The sequence below is a fragment of the Crocodylus siamensis genome, chromosome 1 (assembly GCF_052110815.1).
Source record: "Crocodylus siamensis isolate JL-2025a chromosome 1, ASM5211081v1, whole genome shotgun sequence".
In the NCBI taxonomy this organism is placed as follows: domain Eukaryota; kingdom Metazoa; phylum Chordata; order Crocodylia; family Crocodylidae; genus Crocodylus; species Crocodylus siamensis.
Window position 1 is genome coordinate 378,070,544 of NC_143395.1, and position 26,889 is coordinate 378,097,432.

General features: G+C 45.6%; 1 protein-coding gene across 1 annotated transcript in view; it reads right to left on the bottom strand.

The window, feature by feature from the left end:
- LOC149875110 (cilia- and flagella-associated protein 337-like) overlaps positions 1-26,889 on the bottom strand; it is a 90,534-nt gene that overhangs the window by 5,802 nt on the left and 57,843 nt on the right. Inside the window, exons 20-28 of the mRNA XM_090028001.1 lie at positions 25,670-25,715; positions 24,438-24,497; positions 23,812-23,974; positions 12,382-12,477; positions 9,360-9,418; positions 8,956-9,097; positions 8,263-8,302; positions 7,701-7,789; positions 2,749-2,939 (exon numbers count right to left, since the gene is read on the bottom strand). Of these exons, the coding sequence (XP_089884127.1) occupies positions 2,749-2,939; positions 7,701-7,789; positions 8,263-8,302; positions 8,956-9,097; positions 9,360-9,418; positions 12,382-12,477; positions 23,812-23,974; positions 24,438-24,497; positions 25,670-25,715 (886 nt within the window). The remainder of the gene's footprint in view (positions 1-2,748; positions 2,940-7,700; positions 7,790-8,262; positions 8,303-8,955; positions 9,098-9,359; positions 9,419-12,381; positions 12,478-23,811; positions 23,975-24,437; positions 24,498-25,669; positions 25,716-26,889) is intronic.

Here is a 26,889-nt window from a genome sequence, read left to right on the forward strand (position 1 = left end):
TGACCACAATCTGGAATAGATTTCCCAGGGCGGTCGTGCAGTCCCCAACCCTGCAAGTCATCAAGAGGAGACTGGACAGACACCTGGCTGGGATTACTTGATCTCAGCCATAGCCCTGCCTAGAGCAGAGGGACTGGACTCTATAGTCTTCTGAGGTCTCTTCCAGTCCTTAATTTCTATGATTCTATGACTGCAATTCATTTTTTTTTTTTTAAAGCAAAGCCTTCTGTACCACACTTTCTAAACACCACTCTTGCTAAAGTTAGAGATTCAGCTTCTTTTGCTTTTGTATATAGTGGGATTGAGAAATAAGTACTTTTACACCAAAGGAAAAATTACTGTAAAACATGGAGGATATATAGAAACTATTGAAAAGTGTATTGCAGTTGTTAGCTAGGGCAGTGGTCTCCAAAGTGGTGTGTGTGCACCCCAGGGGGTGCACAAGACAATCCATTAGGGTGCAGGAAGAAAATATTAGAACTTCTATTTATATTTTATTTATCTAAAAAAAAAATGGCAGAAATTAATACTAATTTTTAAAATATGGCTTGCCACTGGTGCCTTTGCTTGGTCCGTATATCAGACAGTCACGTGTCACGTATGGTATAAGGTATCCTGAGGGAGGAGTGCGAGTTCCACAACGCAGTGGGGTTGACAGTGGCGCCCTCACTTGTTTGTTCACTTTCAGCATATTGTGACATATATTGGGGGGTGCGTGCTCAAAATTTTTATTGACGGATGCACGATCAAAAAAGTTTGGAAACCACTGAGTTAGGGCACCATGTAATCCTTAGAAGCAGTGAGCCCCACCTCCTAGGGTGCTGTAATACAGACACTACTGCTAGTGGCAGAAGCTAGTTCAGACTATCCTGTGCATGCTTCTGCTGCCTTAGGACACTGGTCAGCCTGCAGCAGCCTTTCCTGATCCAGCCCCACCCACCCACCTCCTGGAGCCAAGAGCACAGGACAGCATCTGCTGCTAGGAAAGGCCAAAGTAAAAGAACAGAATGAGTCGGTGCCTGCCTGCTTTAGGCTTATCACAGCCCTAATGCAGGAGTGTGTGCCCATGCCACAGTCCTTCCCCACATGACTGTACAACTGATGCACAGGGCACTTCTTTCTTGAAGGAGCAACACGCAGTGGGAAAGTACTGAGGGGAGCGGAGGCAGCACCCAACAGTGGTTCTCAACCAGGGATGCTGTTACTTTCAGAATAGTGGTAGAGGGGGGCCCTGAGAACCACTGGTATATTAAAAAAGGAATGGTGTGGTTATGGCATCTTGTTACAGCTTGAAGTTCAAGCTTTACCCTAGGTTCAAGCCAAATACACTACACCCCAGAAGCTAAGAGCCATCTTGGAACCTAATTCCTAAAATAACAAAATCAAGTTGATCTACCTCTGCTCAGCAGCAGGCTGACCCTGAAAATGGAAGCACCAATAGTCCTAAGATATTTAAGTTTTTAGCCACTTAAGCACCAGCTGCTTGGCTACAATGAGTAGGATTTCTTCTGTAGTTTCATAATTACTAGGGACTGGAAGGGACTTGACAGATCATCAGGTGCAGCCCCTGCCCTTGCACTTGGGCAGGAAAGGCTGCTGCAATCAGATGACACCAGCAAGATAGGCAAGATGCTTTTTGAAGATTGCTAGGGTAGATGATTGTACTACCGCTGAGGGGAGCCTGTTCCAAGCTCTCCGCCCTCTACTTGTAAAGTGTTTCCTTGTGTCTTATCCTGAAGACATCTTCAACCGGTTTGTGCCCTTTATTTCTTGTCCTCTTCTGGGTGGCCTTAGTGATTAGATGCTCCCTCAAGCCCCAATGTATGCCCCTAATATACTTACAGGCTGCTAACAAGTCTGTGGGCCCCCCCCCAGCCTGTTTTTTTTCCAGGCTGAACAGTCCCAAGCCCTTCAGCCGCTCCTTGTATGACTTGGGCTCCAGGCCTCTAACTGTGTATGGCCCTCTTCTGGACTCTCTCAAGCTTCTCCACATCCTTCTTGAAGTGCAGCACCTAGAACTGGATGCAGTACTCCACCAAGGCCAAGTGGAGCAGGAGGATGACATCCTTTGCCTTGCTCGAGGTATCTCTGGATGCATGCCAGCATTTGATTAGCTCTGCCACCTACAGCATTGCAGTGGTAGCTCATATTTACTTTGTTGTCAGTCATGACACCCTAGTCTTCGTCAGTTGTGGTGCTAGCAAGCTGAGGCACTGCTGAGCCTGTAAGGGTATTGCAGATTATTTCTCCCCAGATAGAGCACTGTCATTTAATACAGAAAAATGTACATCAGGTTGAGGTCTGCCTACCTCACAAGCCTGACCAGGTCAGCCTGTATTGCCAATGTGTCTTAAAGTGTGACCACACTCCCCCCCATAGTTGGGTGTCATCAGTAAATTTTGCCAGCTTCTTTATAATACCCAAATCAAAATTGGTGCTGAACACGTTAAAGACCACTGATCTGAGTTGATTAATGTTAAAAATCAAGCCAAGATCTGCTCCCTGTGAGATACTAGTACAACCTCCATCTACTCAATGGACTGTTCCTATTTACAATTAGATTGATACCTATCAGTTAGTTAACCAGTGTTCCTTGCTGAATTTGTATCTAAGGTCTCTTCATCAACATATTGTATCAAGGCAAATGCCTCACAAAAACATGTGCATCATAATAGCTGCATCTTGCTTTGCTAGAGAATAAGAAGAGCCACATTCTTAACAGGAAACTGTTGCTATCTATACACAAACCTTAGATAAAGAGTTCTCTTGAGCTGCATCATTTTGGTCTGAGCTTATGATTTGCCAGACAGAAATTTCTCCTCCCAACACTGGATGATGGGGCATGCTTTGAGGATCTATCAGAATTTCAAAGGGCACCATGGGATGTTTCCAGGAGGCAGGAGTAAAAATTTCCCAAGGTTCTTCTTGGCCAAAAGTCCCTAAAAGGGGAGGAAAAATATATGAGAATGAGAGGCATGCGTATTATGCTTCAACATGCACAGCTATAGACCTGTACAGAAGTTAACAGGTTGCAACTAGAGCTGGTCAAGAGTTTTCTAACAGATGTTTTTCTTTGGGAAAATGCTCATTTGATACAAATCAAGATGGTGCATCTCCATTTCAATAAAGCTTTGGTTGGCAAAGATTGGATGGCTTCAGAAGGGATAGCCAATAGCTTGGTAGTCACGTTACTACCAGAACCTGAGAGACCTAGGTTCAAGGCCCTACTGTACTTGATCTCTGTTCTCATAAATAATTATGTAGAAAAAGAAGAACATCTCCAATAAGAGAGACTGAGAGAAGCTGATTGTTGAGCCAGCAGACAATCCAAACACCAGACAATGCAAGACTGAACTTAGCTCTTACATTAAGAAATGAATACTTTTCCCACCAGATCCTGATCTGCCTGTGTGCACATGCCTTTGTTTCATTAAAACCTTCCCAGGGTGAGAGGGGTGGTGGAGAAGCCATTTCTGCTGAGCTTTTAAGGCTTGATTCTCTTTGAAAATTTTCCTTTGTTGTACGTACAAACCTTTGCTGCTGGGAAGAATTTTTTTTAAAACAAATTTAGCCAAGAAAGAGTCCTTGCTGAAATTCTAATTCATCCCCACACTAAATTAGCTCTTTTTCTGGTTGCTAACTGTCAGAAGCTTTTATTCCATGAGGGCCTGATTCAGTGCCTACTGAGATCACAACCAGAACTTCTCTCTTTATGCTAGTATGTGTCAGAGAAGATAAAATGATAGTGTGGTCATGTTAAATGGTAGACAGTGAGGTGGAAATCTAGAATCACTTGTTGCCAGCTTTGGCCATCTTTAAGGGGAAGGTGGGTCTATGCCAAGCTACAGCAGTGCTCATTATGGCTGTGCAAAGCTTTGGGTGCCAATTCAATTCAGAGGTGATTTCGCCTGATTCAGTGGCCGAATTTCCAAATCTGAATCGAATTGGGACCAATAAAAGGGTCCAAATGGATTTGGAGCTCTCCAAATCTTCAGAAAATATTTAGGGAGCTTCGATGATTTGGGCAGTCCCTACCCGCTGCAGCAGGGAGCTGGAGCTGGATTCGGAACTGGTGAGTAGGGGGCAGGACTATGGGGCAGCACCTAGTGAGTGGGCTTTTTTTGAAAGCCCCGGGAGCTGGGATGGGTGGGGAGCCATGGGGGCAGGAGCGGGGGGACCACAGGGATGGGGCCTGACAACATCACTCCTTCATTCACCAGTTCCTTCATCTTCTATCTTGCCTCTATTTCAATTGCACCAAGTAACCTCACTATCTAAGCTACCTAAGCAGTTTTCACTGGTCATGGAAAGCAAAGCAATCCTGGATCTGTTGGCTGCGTCTCTGGTTTTGGTCAAGGGAGCCATACATGTTCCTAGGTCCAGTATAGGTCAGCATCCACCTTGTGCTCTATCCTTTATATTCTATCCTTCAAACCTTCCTCTTCTGGAAGTGCCAGCATTTCCACAAGAGGAAGCATCTTTCATCAGGAGTCCCCTCAGCGAACCATCCTCTGGACAAACAGACGGAACAGGGTTGATGTAGCCTACTGCCTCTAAAGGTACTACTTTCCCTTCCATTTCTGTTTCTTTGTTTCTACACACATGAATCGGTGCCTCTGGCTATATCTTTGAGGTGCCTACTCCAAATGCCCCTAATGTACCCTTTTTCAGGGGTCTTTGTCATAAGATTTTTGCTTAGACAAGGTCTCTCATATTTCACATCACCATCATGCTTTGAAAGCTTTGATTTGGTGGTAAGCCAGGACTGCTACCAAAACAAGGCCCTTCTGTTCGGATTTACAGCGACCCTAGGAATCTTCACCAAGCTCCTAACAATGGTGGCAGTCCACCTAAGAAAGAAAAAACACTATCTGGGTATTGAAGGACTGAACTTCCAAATCATTGTGTCCTTGTTCTCTTGACATCACAATAAACACCCCAATGTCAAACCTGATCCCAGTTTCAGAAACTGAAATTTATAGGTCTCACACTATACTTTATGCTGACCAGAGCCTGCCTTCCTCAAGAGTAATTCCAGTCCTTATTGGACATTGTTACACAAGTCAAGGACAATCTGACAATCTGTCAGGATTTGCTTATCCATCTAAGAGACGTGGTCTCCTACACTTATGTGATGCTGCATGCCAGACTACACCTCAGATATGCAGCCATTGTATAATGCCTCTACTTCCAGGAAGATGTATGGACAAGGAGTTAGCCATTCCTCTGCTAGCTGGGTCATTCCTTGGGATCCTGTTTCTCTCTTCCTGAGATTAGGAGTTGTGATTAAGAGTTGGAAGGTGCACATGAAAAACCTTCAAGGACAAGGTCTTTGGCTTTCAAAGGCTAAGAAGCTGCGACTGCACATTTTGGAATTTAAGGTAGTCCACAGCACTAGCCAGGTGTTCGTGGGTCATAATCTGGATTTATGTGCTACAATATGACCACCATCACTACTGTTACACGCACACCATAATGGTGGCATTGATGCGCGAGGCACCAAGATGGCGAGCCCTGCCCTTCTTCCCCACAACCATCACAAAAGGGTAAAACAAACGCTGCCATACCATTACTTTTGTTATCAGAGCGTCACCAACATAGGTGAGGTCAGCTAGTCTGCAACGCCAACTAAGGCCGGGACACAGAACCCTGAGAGGTGATAGGTGAAAACAGCCAGCTCACTGCTGAGTGCGTCACCTGAGTGATATAAGGGAGCGCACAGCCACACCCAAGTGAGGTTGTTCATCACCCGCTTTGATTATCACAAGGGATGCTAGCCTGATCACCTAGCTTTCGCCTCCCATTCGCGATTAGCAACTGCCGAACACCGCTTCATTGCCGGCCCCAACGTGATTAGCAATCTACTTCTCTGCATCTTGTTTCTCTCCTCAACGCTCACTGTGAGTAAATAAACCTCTACCTACAACTCATCTCCGTCTCCGTGACTATCGCCTCACCTCCAGTCTCTTTGGGCGACGTGAGCTGGACTCGCGTTAACTGTCCCGTAGAGAGCTAATCGGCCCTTCTAGCCCCACTGTTCCGGTCCCTTGCACTGCGATCGGACAGCAGCGTGACAACTACTACAGTGTTTGACAAACTGATAGAGGAATGAAAGCTTCCCTTCTGTACTAAACAGCAATCAGTTCTGCACTTTTCGGATTTTCAAAATACCTGAAAGGACAACCTTAGAAGGCACCACAAATGGATGATCAAAGACAAATATCTTCATGATTATTTTCTTGGACTGGGACCATCTGGAGATCAAGTTTTTTCTAACAGGAAGGCTCTGGGTGTTCTGCTGCAGGGCAGGACTCAACCTGAGTTCACTGTCCAACAACAGGAAGGATGCAGAAAATAGAGGTACTGATGATGGATCTTTTCTATATAATGCTTTAACTGGACAAGGTTTCCCTGTTGACAGACTCCAAGTTGTCATGGAATTTCACCCAATTCAGATTCACTTACAAGTCATCTTCCCAAAACTTCTCTGTTCAAAAGCTAAAGCACATCTCCATATTTTTTATGTGAGGACAGCCTTATTTTTTTAACCTGCACAGGACTAATCCATTCCAGAAATCTCCATTGCTATTTGTTCCACAGCAAAAAGCTCAGAAGATGCCATCATTTCTCCCCCAAAGACTAACTACATCAAACTGTGCTATTTGGTCACTGAAGTAAATTGATCAGAGCTCATTCCATCAGAGCCCAAGTAAATTTGATAGCCTTTCTTTTAAATGCAAAGCAGCTACCTGGAGCTTCATGCCCACCTGCATCTAGCACTGTGGTCAGCAAAGCCTCCTAAGGGATGTCAGTGTTTGGCAAAACTATATTGATTGTGTGTATCAATGATAATCCATCTCTATGTGGAGCAGGCAATTTGGAGTGACTTATAGCAGAATATGTATAGGTGCAAGCACTCAAAGGTAAGAAAGGAGAAGTAATTTTACATCCTCTGAAGAGAGAAAGAGAAGTTACTATAGTAACTGGAGGGTTTTTTTTGCAGTGCATTGTCCATAAATACATTCCCCCCAACTCCCATACTTCTCCTTCCCTTAAGGTGCACTCTGGGATTTCTGGCATTCTGCCTTTAAGAGGCAACTGAAGAGCAGGAAGTGCACTACTCTATGTTCTCAGCACAGCCAACAAGAAAAGGCAGGGTGCTTGCATACCATACCAGTACTGCTAGGGTAAAAACTTTTCCCAGCCCAAATGTTTAAGGCACATGTGCACCCCAAATGGATTGCAGATGGACAGCACACCTCAAAGAATTCAAGTCGTTGGTAAATAAGTTCTCAGTCCTTCAGAGTGCTAATGGGGGACACAACAAAAACAAACCAACTATGATTTACTGGAAGAGGAATTGCATCATTTTGACCCAGCATCTGCATAGCTCATGCACTTCAGCAGTGCTTCTTGGCACTTATCTATTAGCATGGCTTTTTGGCACTTTAGATCAGCTGAAGCATGCAAGCTATACAGATGCTGGGCAAGCCAGGTCAAACTTATGCATTTCCTCTTCAGGGCATGTACTGCATTTGTGCAGGGGTGCTGAGCTGAAAGTAAAGCTCTGGGTTTTTTTTTCCTTTCCTCCTGTGTCTGTAGCACCCTGTTATTTCTCCTATATGCAACTGCTACTCAATTCCCATAGTCATTAAAAGCAACATCATAGCCATCCTAATACTATATATAATTTCACTTACCAATGTACTCTCCATCCAGACTCCACAGACGAACTGTACAATCTACAGAACAGGACAACAGCACTTTTTCTTCCTCAATAACTTCTAATCTAACAGAAGACATAATCAGAATAAGTATGCCTAAACAATTGTGTATATTTAAAAAAGTACTACAGTTGCACACCACTTCTGTTTTTTGTCATTAAAAACCTATTGTATCACAAATAACTGACAAGTGGTTATGTATGACAATGACAAAGTTTAAACATGAAATGTTGCTTCAGTGCCATTAAACTTGAAAGAAGTCCAGATAAGGAAATATCTGACATAGCAGATTTCCAATAACACCCAAATGCCATAAATTGGACTTCCTATTATTTGAAAAGTAATCACTATACAGGAACATCTTGTAAATGTGGAGAATGGATTAGGGATCTTGGTCCATGAGTGAGGCTCCTATGGATTGCACAGTATAAAGAAATTAACCTAATTGTATTTATACAGAAAACATTTGTTTGCAGCTGTAAGCATTTTTTTTTGCTATGTAATTTACACTGTTCAAATTGGATAGGAAAATACTTACGATACAACCATTTTTACATGTGCTCTCCAGTGGTTCACATCTACAGCAACATTTAAAAATAAATCTGTATTACACGTCATTTATAATACACAGATATATATTAGCACAAAAACACTGAGTGTCAATTCAGATAGGAAATATTATGTACAGGCCAAGCACAAAATCTGTGTAGCAAGAAAACTGAAGGACATCCTTGCCTGGTCTACAGCATTTTTTTTTAAAGTGCAACAAGGGGTTAAGGGGTTTTTTTGAAAACATTTTGCAAACAGTTCATTTTCTATTACTACACAGCTTCCACTAAAACGCACAGGTGCAAGTATTACTAAATAAAATCCTTTGGGCTGTGCTCTGCTCCTACCTCCTATTGAGTTCAAGTTAGAATGCATCTGTGTCAGCAATCAGCATGTCAGTATTTGCCTGCTGAAATTAATTTTATGTTCTTACTTTTTTTTTTGCTTTAGAAAGCTATGGGGGGAAATTATGACTAGAAAACACACTTCATTACAAGAATAATCTAAACATGAGGAAGAACTATTAATAAACAGAACTTATGAAAAGGGGTTTGTTTTTAATCCCTTTACCAAGGTCATGTATGCTCCTACACCCAGGCACTAAATAATCTGTATATGTAACAATTTATGTGGGCACACAAAGGTTTTCTGCATACGTCAAAACCCAATCCACAACACATACATTTTGGTGGTCCTTGCTCTGGATCCCCAAGGGCATAATCCTTTACATTGTAGACACACACGTATCCACTCTCGTCTGCTGCATAAAGAAATGAATCATCGGCAGTGACAGCAATGCTGCTGGTCTGGGATTTCAATCTAGACTGGGACCAACATTAATGCAGGCTGGATTGTTAGCTAATAATTCACACTGGATGATAATGTACTATTGATCATTTTAATACTAATAAATTACAAAGGAAATAAATTACAACATACAGATGGCTATAATAAATCCAAAAGAGCAAATATATAGTTCTCAAACAAGCCACATTTCTTCTCCTACAGAGACAGTTTAATCAAACTCCGAGAACTGTGCCAAACCTAGTTCTACATAAGCTTGCAAACACCATTAGCCAAACTTACAGGTATAAAACTCGCTGCAAGTGGAACTGCACTGAACAAACTCCAGAAGTTAAGAGAACCTGAAAAAAACCAAACAAAATGGGCAAAAATATTTCTTAAAAGCAATTTTAAAAGGTTATTAGGAAAATACACATACAGGGGCTGAATTCAGACAGTGAGGCAAACATTTTAAAAAGGCCATGGAGAATTTAGAGGAGGTCCAGGAGGCACATGACAAAAGACAAACCATTCAAAAACAGGTAGAAAGAAGTGTAGGCACTATCAGCTTGCAGAAAAGGGGAGAGAGGATATGGTAGCAGTCTTCAAATACTTGAAGGGGTGCCATCAAGGTGGAAAATACCTTCTCTTGCTGCAGCGGAGGTCATGGACCGATGGTTTGAAGTTTCAGCAAAGTCAGTTTATATTTGATATCCAGAAAAACTTCTTCATTATTAGAACCATGAGACAGAGGAATAAACTGCCTAGGGAAGTTGTGGATTCTATCACTGGAGGTGTTCAAGAAGAGGTTAGACAGCCACTGGTCAGGGATGCTCCAGGTGTAGATATGCCTATGTTCTATGATGGGTATTTCCCATGCTTATGGGCTTTGCTGGTTGCCACAGGGGGGCCACTGATACATACCAGGGTTTGAGGGTGTTTTTGTTTTGTTACAACCAGCTTTCTTGGACTCCTTTCACCCTCATACTAGCCTCCCAGGGGATCCTGGCCATCAGTTTCCTGAGTAAGTGGAAGTCTGCTTTCATTTCCACTGTGAAGTCCAGGGTCCTTAATCTGCTGCTCTTCTTCTTTTCTTTCCTCAGGATCCTGAACTCAATCACTTTGTGGTCACTGCTGCCCAAGTTGCCATCCACTACTACATTCCCTACCAAGTCTTCCCTGTTTCTGAGCAGCAAGTCAAAAAGAGTATGGCTCCTAGTTGGCTTCTCCAACATCAGGGAGTTGGCCCTAGTGCTCTCCAAAAACTTGCTGGATTGCCCATGCACTGCTGTATTGCCCTCCCAGCAGATGTCAGAGTAATCTGAAGTCCTACATGAGAACCAGGTCTTGTGATGTAGAAACTTCTGCTAGCTGTTTAAAGGAAGTCTCACCCACCTCATCCTCCTTGTGGATGAGGAAGATGTGGAAACTTTCTTCTGGTTTTGTTTTTTTTTCTTCTGGGGTGGGGAGAGGCAGGGCTTGGTTTTCTTTTCTTTAAAGCCTTCCTCAGAGGCAGTGGATGTTGGCTGCAGCCACTGGCAACGCGTAGGGGGTACATGCGGGTGCATGTGCACCCCCTAAGATTGGCAGTGCACCCCCTGTGAAAACCACCGCCAACACTGCCAGTGGCACCTGCAGGCAGTCGCTACTAACCACCAACACCTTCAGCATATGTGGGCGGTCCCCAGTTACCACTGGCTGCCACTGCCACTTCCACCACTGCTGGCAGTATCTGCAGGTGGTCACCATAACCCCCCAGCCTCAAGGGATGCGGCATTCATGGCTACAGCCAAGGCTGGGGATTTTGGACTGTGTGCCAGTGCTCCTGCTGGGACTTAAAGCCAGAGTTTTCTGTCTAGAGGGTTTTGCCCTTATGCTCAGGGTTAGACCAGGCACCACACATAGGGTCATGAAGGAATTTTACCCCATGGTCAGATTGGTATGGACTGCGGGGGTTTGTCTTCCTCTAGCAAGGGAGATGGCCCTCTTCCTGGGATCTCTTAAACATATATTAACAACCTCTGCAACAGCAGGACATGGTCCCTCTCCTTCACCTGTGGCAAGTTAGGTTATTATGTCTTGAGTTGCATCAGGAGTGACTGTAGTTTCATTAACAGGTTAGACAATGGATTTGTATGGGATGGTTTGGATACGGATGAGCCTGCCTCAGGCAGGGGGTTGGACTAGACTGCTGGAGGTCCCTTCCAGCTCTACGGGCACTTTTACATGTGCTCTGGGGTGAGATAGTGGAGGTTGCTTTAATTAGACTGGCTCCAAGAGCCAGTCTAATTAAAGTGCTGCAGCAACTCATGTATCAGCATTGCCATGCTTCAAAATGGTGGTGTGGGTGTCTGAACTAAAGCTCATTCAACCTGCACCACCCCCACCACCATTTTGAAGTATGGAGGCACTACTGCACAAGACACAGGAGGCTGCTGGAGCGCATTAATTACCACACCCCAGCAGACTCATAATTACAGTGTGTCGGAGCAGCCTCTGTGCTTGTGTACAGGCACCCTCTGATTCTATGATCTTTAATTGGGTTTCTGAACCACTCCTAGCCCACAAGGCAGTTTCTAGAGGCCTGTGACTACTTTGCTGTTCACGTAATTATGCCTCTGCCTTCTCATTTCCAGCTATACATGGATACTTGATTTTAATTCAGGACTTTTCCAATATTACTTTTCCATATAAATGATTACTGTAATTGCCTGCAATTACAAAAGGGATAGGAGACATCAATTAAACCAGTGGGGGGGCAACCTTTTGGCATGCTGCAAACCCCTACACCTTCCCTGAGTGCCCTTTCCCCTGCCTGATCTGCTGCTCTGCTTTTCACTCCTTGCCCTATCTGCTACTGTGCTGCCTGTTCCCTCATCAATCTGCTGCCTGCCATACAGAAAGGCTGTCCATGCCACAGGTTGGCCACCCTGACTTAGACGTTCCTTATGAGAAAAAGGTATAAAAGAGAATCTGATCATAGACTTCTCTTCAGTTCTACTCCCAGACAGACCCCTGGCACTGGGATTTCTGCAGAGGTCCTCATGGTTATGCTGCACAATACAACTGCAGCCAATACCAACAGATCTAGAGTAATGGGATCTAAAGAAAAAGCTGCTTTACTGTCTCCAGCTGAAACACCCACTGGAACTAAAAGGGGATTTGTTATGATGCTAAACCAGGGAATAATCATCTTTTGACTTTTTTCTGGAAAACTGTAATATAGTCTATTCAAAATAAAACCCAAAAAAGGAATCATTTGCGAAAACCTTATCCCTGGGAGCTGCACCACACTGCAGCATGAACTACAGTTCTTGATTCCTACCTTGAGGCCCATTGGAAATGAGAGATGCTGCTGCACATCCTAACTTCACTGTGCGAGTCCTCAAAAATATGACATGTTTAACACTTAGGTCTACAGCTGGGGATGGAGAGAGATTAAGATTTAAGCAAGCTTACAAAGAACAAATGAATCTTATTAAACATCCCTCAATTGCTCTCCAGTTGATGGATAAATTCACAACAAATAGGATTATGTTGTATCAGCAAGTTGCTCCTCCCACTTCCCACTCCCACAGTATTTAGAGTTGCAGCTATTGCATTTGCACTTCTCACTTTCTCTAGGTTGATGTAATGTTCAACTTCATCCATTAACTGTCTGTGTTCCTTTTAAGAAATAGTTAAGCTCCCAGAATACTGATAATAAATATATCAGATGGTTTTTATTAAAGCTTGTAAGAAAAACCATAGATGGAAAAATATTCCATTGGAAAATGCATTTCCACTGAAATTCAGAGTTTTGAAAAATTGCATCTATTTTGATAAAATTTAGTTCTGGGGGGTGGAAAAAAAAGGAGAGAAGTTCTAACAAGTTGGAGTATCCCAGTTTGTCATTTATAGAATAAAGCATTCCAATCTTTTCTTTCAAAACAACTTTTCATTTTGCCAAGTTTAGAATGTATTATAAACATTTTAAATTATTTAACATTAACAAACCATTTGAACATATCTCTAGCATGAGACAATTTTTGAATTTTCTCTTGCAGACAATGTCAACTTCTTTGGAGGGGGAAGTGTAGGTGGGGGCGGGGGGTCTCAGTTCAAGCTGGAACAAAAACAAATGGTCTAAGAAGTAAGTGAACAGAGACAGCAAACAGGGCAGTTTGCAAGCAGTTCACTGGGAGAAAGAGGAGGAAGGGGAAGAGGAAGTGGAGCCAGGCACTCTGCTCCTGAAACGTAAGGGATGCAAGGTTGCCTGTGTATTTGGCAGCTGAGTGTGTGTTTGAGTACGTGCTCTGAGCAGCTGGGAGTGCTGATAGCTGGGCAATTGCTGCCTGTGCCTGACAAAAGCCCTAAAGGGGCTGATCGAGTCCAGACCCAGGAGGGTTTAAAAGGAGACTCCTCAAGCAACTGGGGCAGTAAACAGGGCAGTTTGCAAGTCAATTTGCCCCTCACCCTCTTTGAAGAGGAGCCTTTAAGACAGGGGCAGGCAAAATACAGACTTTGGACTGGATCCAGCTCACTGCGCAATTCCATCTGGCCTGCGGGGGCCCTGTAAGGGGAAGCACCGTGACCACATAGGTGGGCTGCCCAGGGCAGGGGAGATACCATGATTTGGAAGGTGGTTGTCCCTGTTTAATTGTTGGAGTGATGGAGGTAGTGGAGCAGAATGAAGAGGCTAGGTTACTAGAGGAGGCAGTGAGGAAGCGAGCTTTGATTCTTGAAGAGTATGGACCGGCAAGTGCTTCATCTAAGATCCTGTTAGCTTCAACTTTGAAGAGTGTTTCTGGTGAGCTTTCTGATGGCATTGCTGAGGAGGAGGAGGTGGTTGGGGATTGGTCCACAGTGGGCCAAGGAGGCAAGGTGGTGTCTTCAGAGAGGAAGAAGAGTCATGATGTTGCTGGGTGAGAAGGTTCTAGAGAGGGGGCGGTCCCACTGCAGGAAGAGAGGCGGAGCTCTGCAGAGAGCAGTAAATCTGCACGGAAGGCCCCAGAACCTTCCTACTGTTTGTGGGAAGAAGGAGACCCGCGAAGAACGGTGAAGCTGCGTGTGAAAGCCACTCTGACCCCAGAAGGGGTAAAGGGGAAAACAACCATGCTGAGAGCAGACTTTATGACCAGGGTGCTTTTCAAGGACTTAGATATGAACCCTGAAGATTTAAGTTGCGTGGTGGCTTTTGATAATTTCCGCCACTGGAATATCACCTTCTGGAGGCAAGAGGCATACGCGGCCTTCTGGGCCCGGTACGCGGAAGTGGCAGACAAGGAGGACTTGTGGGATCTGCATTTTGAAGCTGGCCAGAAGGCACGGGAGAGAGTTTTATACTTTAAAATGTATTCAGATGACCTAGAGTTTGCAGATGTGAGAAGGTAGCTGGAGGGGCAAGTCGAAAAGATCCTCGATATTCAGCGCGTCCTGGACCAGTGGCAAATCTGGACTGGGGCATGGAGAGCCAGAGTCATCCTAGATGAAGACCCAAGACACCCCAGTAGGGTGAGACACCTGCCCTCTGTAGTGTCCATAGGGCCCCACTGCAGGTACATGACCTATCATGGCCAGCCAAAACTGTGTAGCAGGTATGGCTTGGTGGGGCACCTCACTGCCTTCTGTAGCCTGACAGTTTGCTACAGGTGTGGCGGCATGGGGCACCGAGCCAAAGCCTGCAAACAGGAAATGAAATGCACCATTTGTAGAAATGAGGGGCACCTGCAGCGCCGGTGCCCCCTGTCCTACGCGAACAAAGCACAAGAGTCTCACGCAGCAGAGGAGAGGGATAAAGAAAATCCAGAGGATGCGCAGTCCAGCAACTTGGATATGGACACCTTCATAGTGAAGGAAACACCAGAAGCGGAGCAGAAAGACGATGTGATCGAGGCGGCCAACCAGCTCTTCGAGTCAAGAGGAGAGGAACAGATGGAGGAGGAGCAGAGTGAGGCAGCGGGAGAAAGGGCACATGAATCTGACTCGGCAAGCATGGACTTGGATCTGCTTGGGGATAAGGGGAAAGAGCCTTCCCCTGCAAAAAGAAAGAAGAAACGGAGGGTTAAACCAAAGAAAAAGAGAATAGAGGAGGAAGGGGGAACAGTCCATGAGACAGAAGGAACTGCACCGGAAAAAGACAGGGGGAAGAGCAGGGAGCTGCCTGTGGAGGGACGAGAGGTTGAGGAATCTGGAAGGGCAGAAAGTTATGGCTTTCTGAGCCCAACCGCGATTAAACATCTGGCTAGGGCTACAGGGATGCGGAAAGTGGGGGAAGACACCTCAGAACCCAGTAGCGGCATAGATGATTTACGAGGCATATTTCTCTCTGGAAAATAGCTTTGATAGCATTGACCATAGCATCCTTAAATGTAAGAAGTTTATATGGGAGGCAGAGATGGTATTCAACGTATACCACCTTACAAGGCCTGGACACACAGGTGTTTGGCTTGCAGGAGTGCGGGATTCCCTGGAGGAGAAATTATAGATATCTGGAGAAGCACTGGGAGGTGGGACCATCGTGGTAGGGGGGTTCAAATGAGAATAAAGCGGCAGGAGTAGGGTTCCTGGAAAGGGAAGGGGGTTTGAAAATTAAAGACCAGCAGGTCCTGGAAGAAGGGCGACTGCAAAAGGCAGTGGTTGAGGTGGAGGGCGTCAAGGTGACTTTGTACAACGTCTAATGCCCCAGCCGAGAGAACGGAGAGGGTGCGCTTCTTCCGCAAAATGGGGATGTGTATGGGGGGTGGAGGACTGCAGATCGTGATGGGGGATTTTAATTGCATACTTGAAGAGGGTGGGTGGATTGGGATAAGGCAGGGAGTTGGGATGGATAGTACAGGGAAGTGGCTGTGGGGGTGGATTGAAGATGAGGGGCTCCAGGATATTTGGGAAGGGACAGGAGTTTTTACTAGAGTGGATCCGGGTAGGCGGGGGCAAATCAAGGATTGATTTTGTGTTGATGTCGGAGGGGTTGACAATCCACAATAAGCGACTGATAGACGTCAGCTTGTCAGATCATCATGTCCTGTGGGTGGAAGAGGGCATCAGTCAAGGGCTTAAACAGGGGAGAGGGGTCTGGAAATTAATGTGTCTTTACTGGATGACCCACAGGGATGCATTGCCTTTCAAAGGGTGTATCGCCAGTGGCAAACTTTACAGCCCTTTTTCCCCAACACAGTGGGACTGGTGGGTAGAAATCAAGAAGCGTGGGCAGGAGTGGTTCACTGGTGTGGGGAGAAAGCGAGCATGGCAGAGGAAGAAGGAGCTAGCGCGCTTACAAGGGGAAGTTCAAAGATTGTGGGAAGAGCTGAAGAAGGGGTGAAGGGAGAATGGGAAAGGGCAAGAGGGGGAGTGCAAAATTGGTTCCAGACCAGGATGCAAGAACGGATGTTCCTGGTCAAGACGGAGTGGGTGGATGAGGGAGAGGAATGGGGCAGGTTTTTCACCTTGTGGGTGAGAAGGAAGAAGCGGGTGATGAGGGCGGTCCACATGGCCAATGGAGGGAGGGTGGAGGACGTGGATGGAGTATTGCGGGAGATGACTAGGTTTTACAGGCAATTGTTTCGTAGGAAAGCGGTGAAGCGAGAACAACTGGAGGGACTGGTGGAGAGTTTGGAAGCAAAAGTGGGGGAAGAAGGGAGGCAGAGGCTGATAAAGGAATTGACAGAAACCGAGATGCTGGGGGTCTTGAGGACTATGCCATTAAAGACGACCCCGGGACGTGACGGGATCCCGGTGGAATTTTATGGGAAGTTTTGGGATTTAGTGAAGGGGGATCTCTTGGCCCTGTTTAAGGAAATTATGGATCGGGGTTGGGTAGGGGAGGGCTTTGCCCAGGGAGTCATGGTATTGATCTATAAGAAAGGGGGACGGGAACACATCAAGAACTGGAGGCCAATCACCCTGCTGAATTCCGATTATAAATTATTCTCCAAGATCCTAACGACAAGGATGGGAGAGGTGTTACCGTAGGTGCTGGGTGGGGAACAAATGTGCGTAGTGGCGGGGTGGCAGACGACACAAGCACACTGGATACTACGGGATATGCTGTCGTACATTACTGACCGGAAGTGGAACACGATAGTGGAGAGTCTCGACCTGCAAAAGGCATATGACAGCATTGGGCACGAGTTTCTGTTTCAGGTTCTGGCAGGGATGGGGATGCTGGGGGAATTTGTGGGGTGGGTGTGGGCACTCTACGGGAGGGCAATGAGCAGGGTGCTGGCGAGGGGCTTCCTGGGAGAAGCCTTTGCAGTGGACTCGGGGGTGAGACAAGGGTGTCCGCTGTCGCCGGGGCTCTTTGTGCCATTGAACCTCTGGCACAGCGAATCAGAAGTGATAGGGTGATCAGCGGGGTTAGAGTGCCGAGGGGCGGGGAATTAAAAGTCCTCCTGTACATGGATGACGTGACGTGCATGGTACGGGACGAGGTGTCCTTAGGAAGAGTGGTGAAGCATGCCAATGAGTTTGGGGAGGTATCTGGAGCAAGAGTGAATGTGGACAAGAGTGTAGTCCTGGCAGTTGGGAATTGGGGGGGGATTTGGGGAAATTTGGACTGAAGGTAGAAAGAGAGGAACTGAAAATACTGGGCATGTGAATGGATACCCAGGGGAAGGGGAAACGGGCTTGGGAAGTGTTAGAGGGGAGAGTAAACCAGATGGTGGGGTTATGGATCACACAGAGTTTATCATCAAGGGGTAAGGTGCAAGTGATCAAACAGTGCCTGTTGCCAATGATCTTGTACACGGCGATGGTGTACCCCCCCATCGTGGCTACAGGCCCGGCGGGTGCAGCGGGCATTATGCCTCTTTTTTGGGGAGGTGGGGGGAAGGGGGTGGAGACAGAGAAGGTGGCCAGGACAGAGTTATATAAGGAAGGAGGGCTGGGGAGATGGGATCTCCCCAACATAGAGATCTTTGTTTATGCGCACTTTTTAAAAGATGGTTGTGAGGGAAGCGAGGGGTGCACTGGGAATGGTTTCCAACTTTTGCATTTTCCTGGGGGGAAGACTCCTACAAAGGCTGGAACTGTTCAGGTGTGGGTGGCAGGTGAGGTGGGCTTGGCAAATGTCACTCCCTTATGCGCGCCTCGGATCCTTTGTTACGAGGGAAGGCTTGGCAGGGTTAGGGATCGAAGGGCTGGAATGGAAAGGGGAGCACGAGGAGCTGGCGTGGAGGGCCATGTGAAAGGCACTGCCAGTGCAACAGGTGCTGCATCGATGGAGACTCTCACGGTCCCCCAAGTGTCCAAGAGAAATTTGTGCTGAGCCCGAGTTGGTGGCACATGCCTTGTGGGACTGTTTGTATGCACAAAAGGTGTGGGAGAAGGTAGCGACCTATTTGAAGGAGACAGGAAGGGAACTGAGATCACTATCGAAAGTGTTCTCTATGGGTTAGAGGGGATGGATGGGTCATGGGGTGTGAGGGTCTTTATCACATGCACCAAAGTAGCAATATGGAAAGTGTGTTCCCTGTTGGCACTAAAGGGCTCGTACTTTTCAACGTCAGAGTGTTTGCAGTTAGCAATGCACGAGCTGCACTTCTATAGAGGCAGAGAAAAGCATGGGACGGAAGGAGGGGATACAGCGCTCTGGCAAGGGCTGGACTTCAGGGGGTTGTTTCAGCCCCGTATAGGATAAACTAAGGGACAGCTTTTGTTGTCAGAAAGAGTGGATAAGGGCTTTGTCACTACCTTTCTATTAAGTATCGATGCGTGAACCTGTAGTTATATAAGCAGCAAGGGTAAGATGTTCACTGAATAACACTGGAGTTTTAAGCAAAGTGAATGAGATGTTGTTTATCATGTGAGTATTATGTAATTTCTTGAAATTGTATTTGTATTCCCTTTGTGAGGCCTCAGTTGGGGTCCTTTTTAAATCTGTTTGATATTGGCTGTTTTCTAATAAAATGTTACAAAGGCCCTCCGTAAGCCACAAGAATTATCACAGGCCCCGGCCCTGAGCTGCCCCTCTGAAAGCCAGCACCTCCATATAGGAAGTGCCTCTGGAGCAGTGAATAAGCCAACTTACAGGGAAGTTAGCTAGGGAAAGTCCAGTTGGAGAGAGGGGCAGGGAGAAAGAGGAGGCATATATATAAGTGACCCAGAGAGATGGCTGGAAGACATGGCAATGCCAGAGCCACTGCCACCTCTTCTGCTTGCACCTGTGAGGTGTCTGTCACTGTCAAGGCTTCCACCTAGGTTCTAGTTTGGTTCTGTGGAGACTGTAACTGGCAGGTTCCTTCCAAAGACAGGTGGGTAGGGGAGTACCTATAATGTGAGCAGTGCCTCTTGGGGGTGTCCCTCAGGCAGCAGACAAGAGAGCTACAGGAAGGATGGTGAGGCTCCAAAGCATCCTCTACCATGAGGACTTCATTGATTCTCTGGTGGAGGAAACTTCTAGGACAGTGGAGGAAGGAATGCCAGAGACAGCCCTGGAGAAGGAAGACAACATGGACTCCCAGGAAGGTGGAAGCTGGAAGCTTGTGACATAACCAGAAGTCTTCATCTCCACCTGCAGCAGTTTGCCTGGAGAACAGGTATGGAGCACTAGCAACAGAGGAGGAGCACATTCCATTGGCCAGGCCAGGAATCCCCAAGGTTGAGAGGATCAAGACCACTACCACCAAGATGAAGTGACAGGCGGTGGTGGCTGGAGACTCCCTTCTGCAGGGCGTGGAGGCATCCATCTGTGGGCCTGACTTGGTGTTTTGGGAGGTCTGCTGTTTGCCCAGAGCCCAGATCAGAGATGTCACTGAAGGATTACCAAGACACATCTGGCCCTCTGACCACTACCCCATGCTGCTCATCCATTTGAGCACCACTGGATGACACTGAGCAGATCAAGTGACTACAGGGCTCTGGGTGCAAGGGTGAAGGGGACAAGGTCTAATGCATTTTCTTCAATCCTTCCAGTCAGGGGTAAAGGCCTAGGCATGAGCGGACACTTCCTGCAAATCACTGCAGAGCTATGCAGATGGTGTCGCTTTGGCTTCTTAGACTACAGAATGTTCCAAGAAGGATTACCATGAAGAGACAGGATCCACCTGACAAAGAAAGAAAAGAGTATCTTCACAGACAGGCTTGCTAACCTAATGAGGACTTCAAACTAGGTTCTCTGGGAGATGTGGACCAAAGCCCTTGGGGAAGTGGGTGACCTAGAGGAAATGCAGGCAGGAGGGGGCAACTGGGGAGGCCTTCTCATTCTTCCTGAGAAAGTAGGGCAACCAGCTAGTTACCTCAGGTGTCTGTACATGAATGCACAGAGCAAGGAAAACAAGCAGGAAGAAAGGGAAGTCCTCACACAGTCACAGAACTATGATGTGATTGGAACAACAGAGACTTGGTGGGAGCTCGCGTGACTGGAGGACTGTCATGGATGGGTACAAACTGTTCAGGAAGCACAGGCAGGGGAGAAGAGGAGGAGGAGGAGGAGTAGTATCTAAAAGCCATGATTGTTCAGAGCTCCAGTATGAAACTGAAAATAGGCCTGTTGAAAGTCTCTGTGTTATGGGTGAAAGCAACAAGGGTGATGTTGTCGTAGCAGTCTACTAGAGACCACCAGACCAGAAGAATGAGGCTTTCTTCAAACAGCTAGCAGAAGTTTCTATATCACAAGACCTGGTTCTCATGTGGGACTTCAGATTACCCCAAAATCTGCTGGGAGGGCAATACAGTAGTGCACGGGCAATCCAGGAAGTTTTTGGAAAGCACTGGGGACAACTTCCTGATGTTGGAGAGGCCAACCAGGAGCTACTCTTTTTGACTTGCTGCTCAGAAACAGGGAAGAATTGATGGGAAATGTAGTAGTGGATGGCAACTTGGGCAGCAGTGACCATGAAGCGATTGAGTTCAGGATCCTGAGGAAAGAAAGAAAGGAAGAGTAGCAGGGTAAGGACCCTGGACTTCAGAAAAGCAGACTTCCACTTACTCGGGAAACTGACGGGCAGGATCCCCTGGGAGGCTAGTATGAGGGGGAAAGGAGTCCAAGAAAGCTGGCTGTACCTTAAAGAAACCTTTCTGAGGTTGCAGGAATGAGTACGGATACACAGGAAGAGTAACAAGCATGTCAGAAGACCATCTTGACTTAGCAGGGAAATTTTCAATGAACTTAACCACAAAAAGGAAACTTTCAAAAAGTAGAAACTTGGCAAACAACTAGGGAGAGGTATAAGAGTATTGCTTGGGCATGCAAGGATGAAATCAGGAAGGCCAAAGTGCAACTGAAGTTTCTGCTAGCAAGGGATGTGAAGGGTTTCTACAAGTATGTCAGCAACAAGAGGAAGATAAGGGAAAATGTAGGTCCCTTACTGAATGGTGGAGGCTACCTAGTGGCATATAATGCAGAAAGTCTTAAGTACTCAATGCCTTTTTTACATCAGTCTTCACCGGTAAGATCAGCTCCCAGACCACTGTACCTGGCAGCATAGTTTGGGGTGGAGGTGAGCAGCCAACAATGGTGAAAGAACAAGTTAGAGAACTGTTTAGAAAAGCTGGATGTGTACAAGTCCATGGAGCTAGATACAACACACCCAAGGGTGCTGAGGGAATTGGCCAATGTTATAGGTCCTGGATGACTGGATACGGTCAAATATAGTGCCCATCTTTAAGAGAGGAAAGGAAGAGGATCTGGGGAACTACAGATCGATCAGCTTCACCTCAGTCCCTGGAAAAATCATGGAGCAGGTCCTCAGGGAGACAGTGATGAGGAACAGCATGGATTCACCAAAGGCAAGTCAGGCCTGACCAACCTGATTGCCTTCTTTGATGAGATGACTAGCTCTGGATGCAGGGAGAGCAGTGGACATGATATATATCTTGACTTTAGCAAAGCTTTTGATATCAGCTCCCACAATATTCTCACAAGCAAGCTAAGGAAGTACAAGTTGGATGACTGGACTGTAAGATGGATAGAAAGCTGGCTGGATCATCAGGCTCAATGTCTAGTTGGCAGCTGGTATCAAGTGGAGTGCCCCAGGGACTGGTCTTGGGGCCAGTTTTATTCACTATCTTCACCAACGATCTGGAAAATGAGATGGAGTGCACCCTCAGCAAGATGACATGAAGCTGGGGGAGTAGTAAATATGCTGGAGGGTAGGGCTAGGATTCAGAGAGACCTACACACGTTGAAGGATTAGGCCAAAAGAAATATCATGAAGTTCAATAAGGACAAATACAAAGTTCTGCCTCTAGGACCGGTACAGGCTAGGGTCTGACTGGCTATGCAGCAGCTTTGTAGAAAAGGTCCTGGGGGATACAGTGGACAAGCTGAGTATGAATCAACAGTGCACCTTTGTTACCAAGAAGGCCAACAGCATTCTGGTCTGCATTGGTAGGAGTGTTGCCAGCAGATGGAGGGAAGTGATACTTCCCCTCTATTCAGCACTGGTGAGACAACATCTGGAGTGCTATGTTCAGTTTTGGGCTTCCCACTACAGAAAGAATGTGGACAAATTGGAAAGAGTCCTGGGGAGGGCAAAAAAAAGTGATTAGGAGGCTGGGGCACATGACTTCTGAGGAGAGACTGAGGGAACTGGGTTTATTTAGTCTGGAGAAGAGAAAGCTAAGAGGGGATTTAATAGCAGCCTTCAGCTACCTGAAGGGGGGTTGAAAGAGGTGGCAGATGACAGAACAAGAAACAATGCTGTCAAGCTACAGCAAGGGAAGTTTAGGTTAGCTATTAGGAAAAACTCTCTCACTAGGAGGATGGTGAAGCACTGGAACAGATTACCCAGAGGGGTTGTGCAATCTCCATCCTTAAAGGTTTGTAAGACCCAGGTAGACAAAGCATTGGCTGGGATGATATAGTTGGGGTGGTCGCGTTTTGAGCAGGGAGTTGGACAAGATGACTTCCTGAAGTCCCTTCCAACCCTAATTTTCTATGATTTTAAGTAGGATTTCTGTTCCCTCTCCAGCTCTAGCATTTGTACTGTATACAGTGGTAGACTGTGGAGACCTAGAATGAAATGTATTTCACTGGTCAGCTCTTTGGGACAGAAACCACTTGTGTGTTCTGGATTTATACAGCACTAGCCCAATAAGTTACCATCTATGACTGAGACTTATAGGCACAAGACTTTACTCATGGGCTGAAACTAAATAACTGTTTTGAAATTTTTATTTATGAAAACTGAAACTATTATGTTGACTCCTGACAGCCTCCACAAAGTTCATCTATTTGTCCAATTATTAGCATAGCCTTAAAACAACAGAACCTCTGGGTGCCGGTGCCAGGACAATGAAAAAGCAAAATAAAGATGATGCATTTGGCAGGAATGCCATTTTCCTGTTACAATTGCTGTGGGCAAGTCTCTCAGTGCTTCACTTTCCACATTTGTAAAGATGCTTTAACTTCTCTCTTTCAAGCATGAGCTCTTCAGGACAAGGACCTTTTCTCACAAGGTGTGGATAGCAGGTACCAGATTGCACCGCCCTCCCCACAGTTGCATTTTAATATACAATTCAAATCACTATTTAGATTCTTTCAAGAAAGCCAAGATAATGGTTTGCCCCTGGTATCCATTACAGAGTATTATATTTGCTTAGGTACTAAAGATAAGTTAAAGTCACCATTGCTGTACTGCTCCCTTACTCTAGCATGCTATTATGTCCTCTCTCTCACAGCTACTGAGATGCCTCCCAGCATAGCTGATGTTCTTAATAAAATTCCTTTTCATAGTAAAGTTGGCTAAAACAAGCTTAATCCATGTCTCTTCAGGAAAAGATTAGGCTTAAAAAAGGTTTAGAATTGCTTTCCTTGGAGTCTCCCCAGACTACTTACCTTTTGTGCCAGAACTATCCATGGGAGTTGGGGTGTGAAGTTTGCAGTGTACATGTCCTGAAATCATATTCCAAACAATGATTTCACCATCATAACTGGAAGTAGCAAGAAAGGTAGGTGGACACTGAGCAACACAGAGAATATCCTCCTTGTGGCCATGGTTCTAAATTAAAATTAAAAGATCCTGTCAAGAGACATTGCTGCTACTTTCTCATTTTACCACAGAAACCCTAGATGTAAGGACAGAACCCTAGATGTAAGGACCCTCATCTCTCCAGCCTAGTTTTCTAGTAGCACTGGATATGAATATCAAGACAAGTGAGATTCTTGACTTTGGGACAATATAAAAGGAAAGAGCCTGCTTATAGGTACTTTCCATCCCCTTGTGAGGGTCTACAACTCATGCAGCTTTAATCATTGCCACTCTGTGACTCACAGATCTCTCTCCCTATCTAGTTCAGACTCTTCCTGCATCTCTGATACCTCCTTGTGGATGGTGTGAAATTTTTTTTCCCATATCTGGCATAGTTAACTGCTTCTTAGTAAACTCTACTGGTCTATGTTGAGCCCTATGTACCAAGTATCTATTCAACTTGTAATACAGATGAATTGAGGTGGATTCTTACTATGTCATCCTGCCAATAGGGTTGCGGTTTCTGAAAATGATGCAGATCATCTGCTGAATCCTGTATCAGGGAACACAGAAAAAGGAGAGAGGCTTGAGTATTTTCTATATGTTCTCAGGTCAGAAGGGATCTGCTTTTCTCCTGAGGCTTCCAATGAAAGAAGTGTACATGGCACACGAGTCACATGTGCAAAGGCTAAATGGCCCTAACCTGCAAGTTAGGTTGACTGGAGAATATTAAATTCTATTTTCTGAAAAATTTAAAGTTTTGGGGATAAGTTTTTGTTCTAACCTGAGAATGAAACAGACCTTGTGGAAAAGTGTGCGAGAGGATACACCAAGCCACCCTAGAAAAGAGCCACTACATATTGCACTCAGCTGGGATGTGGCAGAGTCTGCCCCAAAGCAGACTAGCCCTGCATTTCCTACCTCTCAGATGTGTGTTCAAATCACTTGGCTAGTCTAAGCCCATCTGCTCTCACTCACTCTCTTCCCTTAATGCAAGATTTTCCCACCCCTCCAATTCCATCCCTAGATCTAAAAGAAACCCTTTTCCAATAACTTTATCCAAGGACTAGCATATACAAGATGCAGAAAACACCATTCAGGGCAGGGGCCAGGACCTTGTACCCCATTTCTTCCAGGGCAATACCAAATAATAGAGCCACAGACATTTTGCTCTACACCTGGCTCCATATCCCTTCTCTTGGCTACCCAGTGAGCCAGCTTCAACAAGAAGAATGGAGAGTGCAGTTGTCTCAGCCTACACCATATTCTGGTGGTTAGAACAGTTTGCTGGAAGATGTAGGTGGAAGATGTAGGTTCAAACTCACTCTGGAAAATGGAGTGGTAGGGGACAGAAATAGAACTTGGGCCTCCCACTTCCTGCGGAAGTAACTGAAGTGCTGGATTCTTGGGTTGAAAGGCAGGAAGGGACCTTCTTCTCCCTTCTCCAAGCAGCTTCTGTACCTATTTTTTCCTCAGCCCACACTTCTATGACTTACACATAGTTACGCACCTACTTTGGCAAAATATGGCTGTGTGTGTTCTCTGGTGATCTAATGGAGCTCTTGCAAGCATGCCCAGAAGGAACAATCTAAGGCACGTAACTGAGAGACAATGCACAGCTACAACTGGACACCTTTAGGCAAAATAGGATTTGTTCAAAAGGATATTTAAAATAATCATTTTATAAAATAAACCATCTGTTTCAGCTCTAATCTTTCTACTTACAAAATACATAGTTATTCTTCGGTCCCATCCAACAGCTATGATATACCTAGAAGAATCAAGTGTTCAGTTTGATATGATCTACATGTTCTATACTAAACATTTTTTTAAAATGAGAGATGACAGATTGTGTTTAAATGTTTTTGTTCTAAAACATTAAGACCACAGGAAAGTTAAACCTAACTGGCTGAAGAGTGTAAATAATCAACTGAGAATGGTTACTATGGAATCACACCATTATTGAGTGCAATACAGTGCTTTTCATTTGATGTTGCACAGAGGCGAACACAGAAGTCCTGGTTTCTAAATAATGCTGCAACATAAATAATTTAATATGGAGCACTGCATATTGAGCATCAGAACTATGGCACAGATTATTTAGATGTTAGATCGTTATCTGACTCATCAAATTACAGGCTGCAAACTAGGGAAAGATACAGTAGCAGAGGACAGTAAAAGGCTCCTATACACGTGCAGTGAGGGTGCTCCGATGTGCTGTAATTGCAGCGCGTTACAGCTGACTTGGTTAATCTAGTCTGCTGGAGTGTGGTAATTACTGCATTCCAGCCAAGTCTAGCATCATGTGCATCAGAATCCCCGTACTGAAAAATGGTGGTGAGGGTGCTTGAACTAAAGCTCATTCATTGAGCTTAATTAAAGTGCCATGCTGCCATTCTTCAGCACAGAGATACCAATACATGTGACACTCCAGGTGCTTTAATTAAACACAGCTCTCAGAATGTTTACAGATATGCTCTGGGAGGCGTGGGACATTTTAATGAGCATGGATCACAGAGCCACGCTAATTAAAGTGCCTGGTGCATCACACATATCAGCATTCCTGTGTTGAAAAAATGTTGGTGGGGGTGCTTGAACTAAAAGCTCAAACGAGCTGGAGTCTGCTGGAGCAGCATGGTAATTACAACGCATTGGAGCAGCCTCCCTGTATGTGTATAGGAGTCCTCGGAGCTTGTGCCCTCCTCCCCCGCCTCCCAGAGCACATCTACAAACACCCAAATGTAACATCACTATTAAGTTTAAATCTTTCTCAGGGCTCGCTTTATCATCTCTAAGGATTCAGAATAAAGGCAGAATAAGTCTGAAGACTTGGTTCCAAGCCCTTTCACCTTTCAGCAAGCATTTTTCCCCAATGTCCTTGATATCCTCTTGGTTTCCTGTTCAGTACCCTTGAAGGACATTCCCCCTGGGTCTGACACATTCCC